The 14299-nt window shown below is 41.5% G+C and overlaps 1 protein-coding gene across 2 annotated transcripts in view; it reads left to right on the top strand.

The window, feature by feature from the left end:
- ntrk1 (neurotrophic tyrosine kinase, receptor, type 1) overlaps positions 1–14299 on the top strand; it is a 54719-nt gene that overhangs the window by 18650 nt on the left and 21770 nt on the right. Inside the window, exons 5-11 of one of the 2 annotated variants that reach the window (XM_084727662.1) lie at positions 3433–3587; positions 5775–5917; positions 6926–7064; positions 10338–10670; positions 12257–12274; positions 12398–12456; positions 12549–12651. In XM_084727662.1, the coding sequence (XP_084583788.1) occupies positions 3433–3587; positions 5775–5917; positions 6926–7064; positions 10338–10670; positions 12257–12274; positions 12398–12456; positions 12549–12651 (950 nt within the window). The remainder of the gene's footprint in view (positions 1–3432; positions 3588–5774; positions 5918–6925; positions 7065–10337; positions 10671–12256; positions 12275–12397; positions 12457–12548; positions 12652–14299) is intronic. The other variant, XM_084727663.1, reaches the window with a different exon arrangement.

Below are 14299 nucleotides of genomic sequence, written 5' to 3'. Positions count from 1 at the left end.
GAGCCAGTTGAGGTTCAGGCATCTCATCTAAGGATGCCGTCTGGTCGCCTCCCTAGGGAGGTGTTCCAGGCACGTCCAGCTGGGAGGAGGCCATAGGGCAGACAGAAGACTAGCTGGAGGGATTATATCTCCACCCTGGCCTGGGAACACTTCAGGATCCCGCAGTCAGAGCTGGTTAATGTGGCTGGGGATCCCAAGGTGTCCCTGCTGGAACTGTTACCTCCACAACCTGACTTTGGATAAGCAGTTGAAGATGGATGGATGGATGGATGGATGGATGGATGGATGGATGGATGGATAGCTAATAGCACTTTAACTTTCATGCCCCCTTTGTCTAAGAGCAGTTTTAGCAATTTTCCTACCTGCCGTGATTTTACGTGGGACAGTTGTGAATGTGACAGACTTGAGGTTAGATTAGTTATGTTTTAAGAGCAGGATACCAGATGCAGTGATGGTGCCTATTCAGCTCGTTCTCATTCCCAACTCGTCACAAACTGATGATTCATCACCACACCTAGGGGACTCACACAGACATGGCCGGTGCCCATTAGCTGTGTGACATCACTGGGCTTTCAGTGTTGTACAAAGAGGGAGAAATTCCAGGTCTGGAGGAGGTGGGATGGATGAACAGCTCAACCAAGCAAGATTTTCACCCTAAGGAACAGGGTTCATGTGCAACGTGGAAACCAAAACAAGTTTTAAGCTACACAATGATGTGTGTGTCACGTGACTTGTGCTGCTGATTGTTTTGCGAGTTGCTGCAGTGATGTCACGTGATATACGCAACATACTTATTGTAACCCCAAACACGGTCTTAACCTGAACCTACCCAGGCTACAGCTGTTTTACAGTGTTAACCACGTCTTAAAAGAGGCTTTCTGGCAGCACCTCATAAAGACTCTTAAAAGGCAAAGAGATAAATATCTTTTTGATCCCGTTTTTCATTTTTCATTTACAATAAGTGGCCACTGGGCTAAATTGGAAGCAAAGCTGAGAGGCGATGCTGTATCCAGGTTCTCCTTTACACATCCATAACGTTAACGTGCAGCAGTAAAATGGGTGAAGTTCTTGACCCACAGAGTGAAGTAAATTACACAGTAGAAAACCATTCAATGAGAAATTGTAGCCCCTAAACCTACCAACCAAGAAGAGAGGGTTACATAAGTTTAGGAAGTCAAATTGACCCTTCGCTAAGCCCCACCTCCAAACAGCAACAGTCCAATCACAGTTTGTCAACTGTAGCTAGAGCTGTCAAGCTTTGCGTTTCTCTACCTGTTGATGCGGTGTGCAGGAGTCTCTGAGAAGAGCGATACTCAACGTGTCATGAGTCTGGACGATGGTGTCTTTTTTGTAGTCTCTCAAAAACATGAAGCACAAGCACACACGTGTGGTGAATGGATTAAACTTTACTTTCATCTGCTGTAACGTAAGCTGCGAATGTTAGCATAGCCAGCTAACTAACGCTAGCTTGCTACCTGCAGTAACTTTACCTCCAGCCAAACTTGTTAGATATCACTGCAGCTGTATTAGTTATGCAGGGGGTTGAGGAGGAGGAGGAGGAGGAGGAGGAGGAGGAGGAGGATGTGGGCTGGTGAAGAATCTAAGTGTTCCAATGATGATTCATCTCTCTCTTGTTTACTGTCTCAGGTCTAAACCGGGTTAGCTTAGCTCTTAGCACTGCTGTCTTCCATGTTCGCAGTCCAGCTCGGTCAAAATCGGTTGCTCTTCATTTTCTCATGTTAAAGAGTGTATTTCTGTAATCTACTAGGGGTGTGTATTGGCAAGAATCTGGCGATATGATACGCATCACGATACAGGGGCAACGATACGATATATTGCGATATACTGCGATACTATAGGCACAACGATATATTGAGTTTTTTAAAGAATTTAATTGTCAGAAAACTGTCATAACAGTAACATACAATGCTGTTGCAGCTTACTGAATTGGAACAGAGGAAGCTACATTTGTATTTCACTAGAGATGAAATAAGAGCATTTGCTTTTTTTGGGTTTGCAGTACGTGGGACTTAAGGTTCCACTGCTCATCTATGTGGTGTGCTGTAAGAGTTACGTACAATTCTTCAATAGTCCATTGAGCGGCATCCACTCGTTTCACGTTAGCCTGTAACGTTGCAGCAGCATGGTTTGTCGTCAGATGTGCTAGTATTTGACTTTACATAATGCATGGCTCTTATCGATGTCGCTACTGCCTTCCTTTGTTCTGAAACCAAAATATGCCCACACATTAGCTTTGAAAGCCGCTGGAGCCAGTCGGATCCTCTCATCCTCGGTCATTGCTGAATGAAGTTAGCAGCATTTATGTGCTCTGCTCTTGCGAGATGTTGTTGCTTCTTTGGTGCGGAGGACTGCCAACTGCTGTTGACTGCTGCCAACTAGAGGTCGGAGGTTTAATTGCAACACAAAAATGAACCAAGCCGAGAATATTTGCATGTTAATTGTTAATTAAAAAAATCGATACAGTGCTTTTGAATATCGATACAGTATCGGGAAAAAAAATATCGCGATATTTCACTGTATCGATATTTTCTTACACCCCTATAATCTATCATGTAAATATACCTGCCGTATTTCACCATCCGACCCGAGTTTGCTGAGACGTAAGCTAGCTTTAGCCTCAGTCTTTTAGCATTAATCTAATATCATGTACGCAGCTGCTAGCTAGCTTTACATATACACTTTCACAGGGTTTGTGTTTTAAAACGTGAGAGATGGAAACATTAAAACATCAGCTGGAGACTTCTCGGCCGACTCAAAGAGTTAGCATTAGCTTACATTAGCTCATATTATGAAAATGAATGTGCACTTGAGGTATAAAATATTTAAATCGAGGTCTCTGCATCGTTCAGTGATCAGTGTTTAAAGGAGTTAGCTCAAAAGCTAAAAACGCTGAAAGCCGAGGAAAGTTTTGCAGAGAGAATAAAGGCTTCATCCTCTCAGGTGACATTATTAAGAGCTCCTAAATGTACAAAGTTGGCTTATGATGCTGGGTAAAAGTATGCAGATTTTAAATGTTAATATACATAATAGGAGGACTACAAGTGCATTTGTAGTTTTATGATATTATTTTCATCATACTCTGAGGTTAATTTATAGGTGAACATACTTAGTGAGGTATTTAAAAGAAAAGACTTGACATCAGTCTTTTCAGTGCATGGCAGCAACACCTTTTCACTAGTTTTTACTCACAAGTTTTTTGAAAGCAGAAGAAAAATAGAATCTAAAGTTGGAGGGTATGGAAGATTATTTTCTATCTGAAGGTAAAATTCATCAAGATTTTACATTAAAACTAAGTTTTAATCATTTAAATTGGAGTGTTTTTAAAAAGAAGTATATCATTACTTTCTGAGTGGATTACAATGTCATGCTTATGAATGTAATCCTAATTTTTTTTCTCCTTTTTCTCTTCAGGGTTTTGAGGGACAACCCTCTGGTTTGCTCTTGTGACCTTCACTGGCTCCAGCAGTGGCAGCTTAATGACCGCGGTGACGTGGACAGCCAGATGTTGTCTTGTTTCTCCAGTGATAAGGAAGTGCCCCTCAACTCTTTGGTGATAGACAACTGCAGTGAGTTTGGGTTTTGTTTCGATGTCTGAACTTCGTTTTGCATTGTGTTGTGATGTTATACACTGCCTGACCAAAAAAAAAAAAAGTCACCACCTGGATTTAACTAAGTGAATAGATAAGAGCCTTCCATCAGTTTCAGCTGACAAGTTATTCAACCCTGACTGATGCAGTGAGCAGCTCCTCATTTCTTAAACAGCCATGTCAGAGGACGTATCCTGTGATCATGGGAAAGATGTTCCTCTGTTTCAGAAGGGTGAAGTTATTGACCTGCGTCAAGCAAAGAAAACGACTAAGCAGATTGATGAAAGTATTAAAATTGGTTTAAGAACTGTCCAACATATGATTAAAACCTGGAAGGATCGTGGTGAACCATCATCTTCAAGGAAGAAATGTGGTCGGAAAAAAATCTTGAATGATCGTGATCAGAGATCAATTAAAAAAAAAAATCAACAGTAGAACTCACGGCTGTGTTTAATAGTGAAAGTAAGAACATTTCCACACAGTGTGAAGAGAACTCAAAGGACTGGGACTAAACAGCTGCATGGCCTTAAGAAAACCACTTATCACTGAAGCTAATCAGAGAAAAGGGCTTCAGTTTGCTAGAGAGCATAAAGATTGGAATCTGGGGCCACGGAGAAACATCATGTGGTCTGATGAGTCCAGATTTACCCTGTTCCACAGTGATGGGGGCATCAGGGTAAGAAGAGGGGTGGATAACCTGATGCTCCCATCATGCCTAGTGCCTACTGTACAAGCCTGCAGGGGCAGAGTTATGATCTGGGGTTGATTTGAGGTTCAGCAACATTATGAGCCAAAAACATGAGGTCAGTTCACTACCTGAATATCCTGAATGAGCAGGTTTGTCCATCAATGGATTCTCTTCTTCCCTGAAGACACGGACATATTCCAAGATGACAATGTCAGGATTCATCAGGCTCAAATTGTGAAAGAGAGGTTCAGGGAGCGTGAGACGTCATTTTCACACATGGACTGTCCACCAGACCTGAACCCCACTGAGAATCTTTGGGATGTGCTGGAGAAGACTTTACACAGCCGTCCGACTCTCCCATCATCAACACAAGATCTTGATGAAAAATGAATTCACCTCTGGACAGAAAAAAATGCTCTGACATTAAATAAGCTTATCAAAATTATGCCAGGACGAATGCGTGTCATGATCAAAGCTAAAGGTGGTCCAACGAAATATTAGTGTGTGATTAAACTCTTTCTTTTTTGCAGATTTGATGATGGAGGTAGCTAACGAGTGAGCCATCTTGATGATCCTAAATCTAACCGAGTAGTTTTGTGCCTGAAGTAAACTGCGACCGTTACCTGAAATGTTACTCAGCAAGCTTTATTTTGAAAGTTTAACTGCATGTTCCGTTATTATTGCTGTCTTGACTGTGGAATGAGACCAGTGGTGGACTGCCGTGAGACTGCGTTGTCAAATCTCACAAAAATATGTATTTTTAAATGAACACAAGTGTGATTTTATAACATCATAACTACTTTGGCAGCCAGTCGTGGTCCAGGATGGAATTTGAATAGAAGTGTGATGTGAAAGCTGTACTCCTCCAGTACGCAAACACTGAAAGTGGACTTTTCAGTGAAGCGGAAGACATTTTGCGTCTTTTAGTTGAACTTCTGAATTAAAAAATATTTACAGATTCTTAGAATCTGTATTTGTCAATGAGGAAGAAGTAGGAGATGTAATTTTAAGAATTTTATTTTGGTAAAAATGACAAAAAAAATGGGGGGAAAAAACTATCAGACAAATGATTCAAAGCAAACTAGGTTTCTACATCTTAAAACATGTCTGGAGGGGATCTTTAAATATTTTATCACAAAGTTGGTGACATTTTTAATCTCTACAATGTCTCCTTAAAATGAAAAGGTTTCATCCAGTTGGCCTCAAAATGAAAAATAATAACCATTTGTTGTTGCTCTTCTGAAAGTTAATGCCTCCATCTAGTAGGTGCAGTGAAATGCAGGGAAGAAATGGGCTCAGCATTGTTACATTAATCACATACAGTAGGAACATCTCGTTGTCAGGAAACATATGAGAGAGTTTTTGGTCCTGTGCCGTTTCTCTAAACTGTTTTCCAAAAAAAAAAAGGTCAGCTCTACGCTCCGTTGTACCATCACATTAGCGACCTGTGCTCATGCCGTCCCCTCTGCTGCTCTCAGGTCTGCCAGAAGTGCACATCGTCTCCACCAAAGACAAGACCCAAGAAGGAGGAAACCTGACATTTGAGTGTCATGTGACAGGAAGTCCCACTCCCAGTGTGAGATGGCGTACCGAGAAACTCCACTCTAACGTCATTACCCAGGTAGTGAAGAGTTTTCAGTGTATATACATATGTCACACAGATATTAACAAAATAACACGTTCTATTTCTACTCTAAACATATATTTTTTCTATTTTCTTTTTTTTTCCTTTTAAGGGAAGCTTAAAAGAGAAGTAGCAGGAGTACCGGTGTAGGAAGCCGAGCAATAGCAATAGAATCATCCCACTGGTTCCCTCCACAAAAAGCCAATGGGATTTTTCCTTTTCCTTTTTATAAGAGTAAATGTTATCACCAGAAGTGAAAAGCTAACGTTACACTATAGTCAAACTACATGAAGTTCGTTCACAGGACTCACCCCCACTAACTAGTGTTCGGCGTGTTGATGTTTAATGTCCCCGACAACCACTGTAGTCTCATTTACTCTCATGTATTTTTAAATTTTATATTTTATACGTACAACAATCTCTTAAGCTTGTGTTAACCACAGACCTTATTTCAAGCAAATAGCAAAAAAATCTATTCAAAAAAAGCCACGACTTCAACAGAGAAGAACTGGAGGTGCTAATATGCTAACTCACCTCTGAGACATTTATGAGCTCGGCAAAATATCTCCTGCTTTTCTTTTGTTTTGCTGCTTTTTTCTCCAAAGTGGGGGTTAGGAGAAACAGATGACACTTCTGTAAGATCAAAATAAGAATCTCATTTATTTCTCATAAGATACAGAAAAGAGAGACAAGAGGATTTCCTCTTGGCACTACATATGTTTGTGAACTCCTGTCCCTAAACCGCACTGTCCGAGACCTGAGTTCTTTTGTGCGTCTCCAGATCCAGGCCTTCATGTTTTTGACAGTTTTGCTCAGTAGCCTTCACAGATGTGTTATGTTTAAAACCCTTCAGTCGGTTCAAGTTCAGTTGTAGTCTATTGATCTACAGTATACAGCAGTAAATTGGATCCCAACCTGTGTGTCTCCAAGTGATCCATATGTAGGTGTGACCTGCTGCATTAACCCCCTCCGCTCTTTGTGTGCGCTGTTTGTCGGCTGCTGCAGGAAATAATCTGGGGCTCCACATTACAGCTGGTCCTTTACCTCACCAACGTTTCCTCCAGTGACAACCTGCACAACCTAACTTGCGAGGCCGAGAACCAAGCTGGGCCCGGGGAGGAGATGGTGCAATTGGACATTGAGTGTAAGTGCCTGCAAAATAAAACCGCACTCTTGAAAGCTCGCAGGCTCAATACGAGTCGTCGGGCTTAATGGAGGTTAGGGCGAGAGCACACTGGGGCCATTTTTCTAGTGCAGGCAGGGTGGACAGCCAGAGAAAAGAGAAATGGACTGCACTGATTTCTTATAAATGCCCCCTCTACAAATACGAGCGTGTACCCACCATGCTTCTAATGGAGCTCTTTGTCATCTGCCACTCACTCTGGCGACTGGTGAGAAGTGTTAAAATAATACGAGTGAAGTGCTGCAGGTATGGCTTGCCATTTAATTTAGGGATACAATGAGAGGACAAAAGAGAGTGAACTTATCTCGCCTTGCTCTTAAAGAACTCCTTCACCTCAGATGTGCTCTACTTCTAAATTACAGCCGCAGCTTGACCCGGGATCTTTACTGTTGTTTTCTCCATTCAGATGCATTAGTGCAGCTGGAAGTTGAGGAACACTGAGGAATGACAGCACCCAGCGGTCCCACAGAAAACACAGTCAGATGCATTAGTGATACATTACTGAAAAAATACTGCCCAAACAATATCGTATATCAGCAACTCAGTGACACTCATTAGAAAATAAAGCCAAAAAGAGCGAGGGCGCCAATCAGCTGAAGCCAAATGCACAAGCATCAAGGGACGGATAATGAACGTCAGGAAAATGGGGCTGATAACCCGCGCTAAGATCTGATTTGAGCCTGTGCTAATGGACTTTTCCCTCCTACTCCGGAAAACCGCTTCGTCCGCAGTGATTGGCAGTCTGTAAATGCGTTAGTGCAGCTAATCTATCAACATCAGCCCCCCTGGTGGACGGACACTCGTTAACCGCTAGCCCTTTAATTACTCTTAATTACCTCCCAGAACAGTGGGTGTTTACTGCTGAGTGGCTCTCTGTGCCATTGATTCACGGTCCTCGTGTGGCTTCCCTTTTCATAAAAGAGCTTTTCTAAATCGTGTTTTTTGCAGTGTCATTTTTTTTTACTTTAAAGGTGAAAAAAATTAATTAAAAGCTTCATTAATCACAAAAGTTAATATTTTGCAGGCAAAGGTTCCAGTTAACCCTCAGAAATACAAGTGCTAACTAGAACCATAAAGGGTTCTTTGGCTTGTCTTCATAGGAGAGCTGTTTTTGGTTTCTGGTGGAACCTTTTATAAAAGTTCCTATGACAGGTTCTACAGAGAACCCCTCTCTGGTGTAACAGCTCCAGCCAGAACCCTCTCTCAAGGATCTGTCCAGAATTGTTGCACCTTCTAAAGGTGCTAAACATAACCCACCCAGAGGGTTCTCTAACTCTTGACAAAATATTTCTTCAAGAATTTCAACAGTCTTTGAAGAGCCCATTTTTCCTTTGTTGGATGAAAAGGGGTTATAAAAGGAACCCTTATTCTTACAAAGAACCCTTGACAAACCCTTTCTTTAAAACTGTTCTGCAGAAGCAAATGGTTCTTGGTAGAATCTCCCCCCGTCAGGTGCAACCATTTTGGAGCTCTTATTTCTAAGAGTGCATGAATCTGCCTGCACTGATTTTAATTTTGCGTGTTTGCCTCATTTTTTCCAAAATGTCCATTGTCTAACTCTACAATGAGGTCTGTCAGCCGGCAGGCTCATTAAACATAATTCTAGCCTTCCTTTTAACCCCTGCAGTGAAATAGCTTGTATAAGGTTAGTGGAGGTCTCTAATGGATGATTAGTTAAATGTGATAAACAGCGCTAATTTTCACTCGGTGTAACGGACTTCAGCGTGCCCCGGGTAAAGAGACAAATGCCTCTGTACCTCCTTAGCGCAGCACTTTCTAAGGCTGGGGGGGTCATGGGTTAAGAGCAGCAGAAAGGTCTGAGCAGTATGAGGGGTCTCTGCACTTGAGAGTTGTGTTCGATCTGAACGAGGCCATTTCCTGTAACTTCACATCCAGAGGAGCTTCCAGGTAGCTTTTGTGGTCAGGGTCGCAACGACGACCAGGATTCATTATTCATAGCAGGTCAGCACAGGTTTGCAGTGCAGATGGATGAACATTGATTCATGGAAACTCGGAGGGAACATATAGGCCACTTCACCCATCACTGACTTTATGATATAGCTGATCAAGGTCCACATTCAGCCTACGATCGTTGCATACAGGCTTGTGCATTTAAATCTCTTTTTAATTGTGCACATGTCATGTACAGTACTCCAACTTTTGAGTGAGTACTCACACAACAAATTTTTGAAAAGCTAAGATTCTTCTGATTCAATGATGATGCAAATGTCAAATCATTTTCAAGGTACACTCACAAAAGCAGGTATAGTCAAATCTACAAACAAACAATTCAGACAACTCGCCCATGAAGCTTCGTATCACTCCACTAATAAACAGTGGAAATAAACACGCAAAGGTCTAGTCGATCCAATCCAGTAAAATATTTCATTTAAAACCCACGTACAGCTCCATCGTAAGTGGAGTCACCATACAAATATTAGCGACAGCTTGGTATCAAAACGGCAGCTGCACTCTGACCGTTCGATTGACCCAACGGGAGCTTCCGTGTCTTGTGCACAGGCCACAGTAGCCAACAGTTAAAAGGAGATGCATGCTCCTCTTGTCTCTTTTAAAGACTTTGGGTAGAGCTAGGCTAGCTCTTACCCCTGTTTCCCATCGTTGTGCTAAGATAAGCTGGTATTTACCATTTACCACATAAGAGTAGTATCAATCTAATTCTTCTAACTCTGGGCAAGAAAATGAATGAGTGTATTTCCTAAAATGATTACTGTAAAGTCAAGATAAAATAAAAAAAATCTCCTATTAACCCTTTTAGATCACATCCCGGGTCATATTGTGCACCAATTTATGACCGAAAATACTATTTCTTTGTATTCTCATATCAAAATGTTTTCTTTATGTAAAACAAAATATGACATGTGCAAACGAAGTCTTGAACTGACCAATAATATCATAACATTCAGCCATCAATCAGAGTTAAAGTTAGTTAGCTAAGTTAGTTAACTTTCAAACATTCAAATCAAATTCCTTCCAATGTAAATGTTGCGATTGCCTAACCTGTTTCATTAGAAATCCGTCAGGCTATGACAGATACTCTCAAAATGCTGTTTTGTCTAGAGTTTAAATCTTTTATTTTAGTTTAGAAGTAGAGGGTAAGGAGAGGATTACTCGCTTGCAGCTTAGCCTTTTTCTTCTTCACTTTCCCTACTACCCTGTCTACTGCGTCTCTCCTCTAACCCCTGCTGAACTCCTTAATCTGTCATCCCCCAACAGTTCCGGTCAAGATCCTGTTCTTGAGGAACGCAGTGCCGCAGCACCACTGGTGTTTCCCCTTTGCCGTGGACGGTAATCCTGAACCGGTCATCACCTGGCTGTACAACGGTGTAGAACTCAAACAAACCAAGTACGCGTACACCCAGTACATCCCTGACTCAGATGACGGATCAGAGAAACACGGCTGTCTCTTCCTCAACAAGCCCACCCACATCAACAACGGTCGCTACACTATGATAGCGCAGAACAAACTGGGACGCGCTGAGGCCACGGCCACCGGGATGTTTATGGAGAACCCCTTCGACCCGCTCGATCCTGAGGGGATCATTCCAGGTGAGTTCCTGAAACCGTTTTGTAGCTGCAGGATGTTTGTTCCAAGCAGAAGCCCATAACGAGCCGAGGAGACCATTAAGGGCAGCTCAAAGAGAAATCTGTCTTGTGATGGCCCCTCTCGTTGTTCCTCTGCTGGGTTCTCTCAGCTGCGGCTGTGCTTTCTCTTCAGAGCTGCTGACCAATTAGAAGCCTAATCAGCAGCATGGGCCCCGCCTTGGCCCGGTGTTCCCCATGCATGTAACCCGGAGCAGCAACCAGTCTGGTGTCAGAGCTCCTCTACCCTTTGCTTTTGTTCTTTTTTCTCAGTTTTTAACACCCAAACAGCACATTTTCACTCACCCACTCTCTGCTAGAGATCCATGGACTGGTTTTGATGTCAACCAAAACTGCATGTACTAATAAATCATCCACCCGCCGCCCACCTGGACCAATTATTGTCTTTAATTTAGAGACCTGCCCCCACACTGTAGGGCTGCTCCTGAGATACTTTTATTTGAGCGTTTGTTTTTTACCTTTGTCAGTCTCTGTGTAGGGACGCACGATATTGGATTTTTGTCAGTATCCTTGTGCTGATATTTTTGAACTCATTTTGGCCAATTGCAGATGCCGATATATACACATATTTATTTTCACTTAATTGCAGAGATCATCAAGTTTCTCCCGTGGTGGAATCAACATATTATCGTGCCTACTTCAGATGAAGACATAAAATATGATGCACTTCAAAACATACTCACGCTGTGCAAAAGGAGGAAACTACAGCTTTTCTTTGTTCTTCACAAAATCATTGTAATGACAGAAATGATGGTTCTAAAGATGCGCAGTTAAATTTATAGTGTTGAAGGAATGTGATTTTGTTCCTCCTCTCGTGACCAAAAGGCGACTTTGCTCTCCAGACTCCACGCCACAGACTTCCTCACATTGTGTGTGAATAATTAGCGTGTTATCTTATCAGCCTGGCAGAAATGTTCATTTTGGATCAATAGAAATATTTTATTTTAAAGCCTGTATCGTCCAATAATGACACAGTGTTGATATTATTATGCATCCCTGCAAATCAGCTCCCTGTTCCAGCTCCAATGTACACATTGATCCTCTTATCTGACTCTTCAGAAGAAAGCACATACGTATATTTCCCAAAGTGTTAAACTGCTCCTTTCACATGTTATGTAATCTTATATCGACTCTTAAAATGGTTTATTAAGGAGTCAGTATTAATAAACAGGTTTGGAGTCAAAAAGACTTTTTGGCTGGGACGTTATCATTTGATTTTACAAATAAATTGGGCTCTGAAGTATAGATTTATTAAATACACAGCTACAAACAGAATTGAATAAAATGAAAAACTTAATAAAAACTAAAAATAGGATATTAGGTCTCTTTCAAAAGAAGTGAAAAGGTAGTACATAAGATAACGGACGTTGTAATAATAATCTAAGTGGCACTAAATGGTAATATAAGGGTGTGTGTGAATGTGTGATAAGCAGATAATAGTCAGAACACACTGTAAGAGCACAGGTTGCACCTTTGGTTCTCAGTCATTTGTGTTCATGAATGTGTTTGTGTTTTTGCCTCCCACATGCCAGTCATTGATGTGGATCCAAGTAAGTGTTTGACTGAACTTTACTCTCCCAAAGATCTCAGCATGTCTCCTTAACACTGCATGGACTTGATGAGGTCTGTTTTGAGTTGTTTTACTTCAACTAAATCTCAGTTATGTTCCTCAGTTCCTACAACCAAATCAGACACGGACGTGACAGAGAACCCGGAGAGTCGAGTGTTTGTGGTGAGTCGCGTCTTTACTCCTGATACAGATGTAATGCTATTAATAATAGTTGGTGAGTGTAACTGTAAATCGGTGTGTGTTTGTTTGAACAGGTGTCTGTGGCTGTGGGACTTGCTGTGTTTGCCTGCACATTCCTTCTCATCATGGTTTTGGTCATTAACAAGTGTGGCCAGCATTCCAAGTTTGGCATTCACCGTAAGTTATCGCACATTATTTCATTTACTGCATGCATAATGTAGCTGCTAGTTGATTAAAGGAATAGTTATTTTGTGAAATTCACTTGCTGAGAGTTAGATGAGACGATTGATACCGCTCTCATGTCTGTGTGCTGAATGGAAAGCTAAAGCCAGCAGGTGATTTGCTTAGCTTAGCATAAAGAGTGGAAGCAGCTAGCTTGGCTCTGTCCAAAAGTGTATCTTGTTTGTTTAATATGTACAAAAAAGTGTAAAAAGTGTTGATTTTATGCCTGTTTTTCATCCCAAATGATGTTTGCAGAAACACAATAATGTAACGTTTAGCTGTGATCAGAAAATGTTTGTGACCCTGCTACTATTTTGAAAACAGAGTCAAAACCAGTCACCACTGAGTTTGTAACGCATCAACCACCAGCGGGAGCTTGCAGCGGTCCAGTGTGTCTACCTGCATCCTCACTGCATTCTGTGTGTGTGCAACATGAGTGTAATCTAAACACAAAATACCTGTGACACTCTGTGTGATGGTTTTTCTCTTTGTATGTTTCCTGTGCAGTTTAAAATTTAATCTCTCTTCTTATTTGGGATTATTTTACTAGAGACTTGCTTAGCTTTGCACAAAAACTGGATGCAAGGGGGAGTGGCTAGCCTCATTCTGCCCAAAGTTAAAACATCCACCTTCCAGCACCTCTAAAGTTCACTAATTAACCCGTTACATCTCATTTGTTTAATCCATGAAAAAACTGAGACATAAAAGTGACAAGGTGTGTTTTTATGGGCAGTTAAATACTAAATACATTGAACTTTGGAGCAAGCCATACTAGCTGTTTCACCCTGCTTCCAGTCATTAAGGGCAGAATTTGGCACTTTTCATGTGGAAATCCAGTGTTGATGGTGACAGTAACAGTAAAGACTACAGCACAGGCTTTATTGTGGTGAGTATAGTGTGCACTGTGGAATTTATTGTGAAATTGAGAACTCCTGCTGCAAAATCTGTTGTGTTTTCTGCATCCAGCGATGTCAGAGTCATGCAGTTGGTGTGGAAGTGTGAAGAACTACAGACTGTTTCAGCTGGAGTATCTAGTCTCTGCCTCTGGTTAGCCAGGAGGTGTGCTAGATGACTGTTCTTGTTGTTTAACACTGTGTTTTAGCCAAAAACGTAATGGCTACAGGCTAGTGTGATGATATATGTCAGCACTGATGTAGGCTTCAGAAGCTCACGTCTATTGCATCCTTGTAAGTGTAGGCTGGCTGGCACAGCAACTCTTTTCTTGGTCAATATAGCAGCACTGAGGAATTTATTGCCTTAATTGACTACATTTACCATCAACACTCATTGGACATCCACATAAAAAGTGCAGAATATCCCCCTTGAGCTAAACTAATCAACTCCCAGTTCAAGCTCAGTTGTCAGTGCATAGACACGAGACATTATACATACAGAAGAATGAGTATAATGCTAAATTGAGTACTTTTCTGATCAGCTCTGTCTCTATAATTGAAAAAAATCTTCTGCAAGTCAAACTCTATTAGGAAACGGTGAAAACTTCTCCTGTGGCATCAAGATTTCTTTGCAACAACATGTCTGCAACAACCATTGTTGCAGAAAATGACTGATGCCATGTGGCTTTCTAATATAAATCAGCTTCCAT

Source organism: Lutjanus erythropterus, chromosome 9 (genome assembly GCF_056507025.1).
Source record: "Lutjanus erythropterus isolate fLutEry1 chromosome 9, fLutEry1.hap2, whole genome shotgun sequence".
NCBI classification, from domain to species: Eukaryota; Metazoa; Chordata; class Actinopteri; order Lutjaniformes; family Lutjanidae; genus Lutjanus; species Lutjanus erythropterus.
Note: the sequence above shows the minus strand (reverse complement) of the source record. Positions and strands in the feature narration are given on the sequence as shown.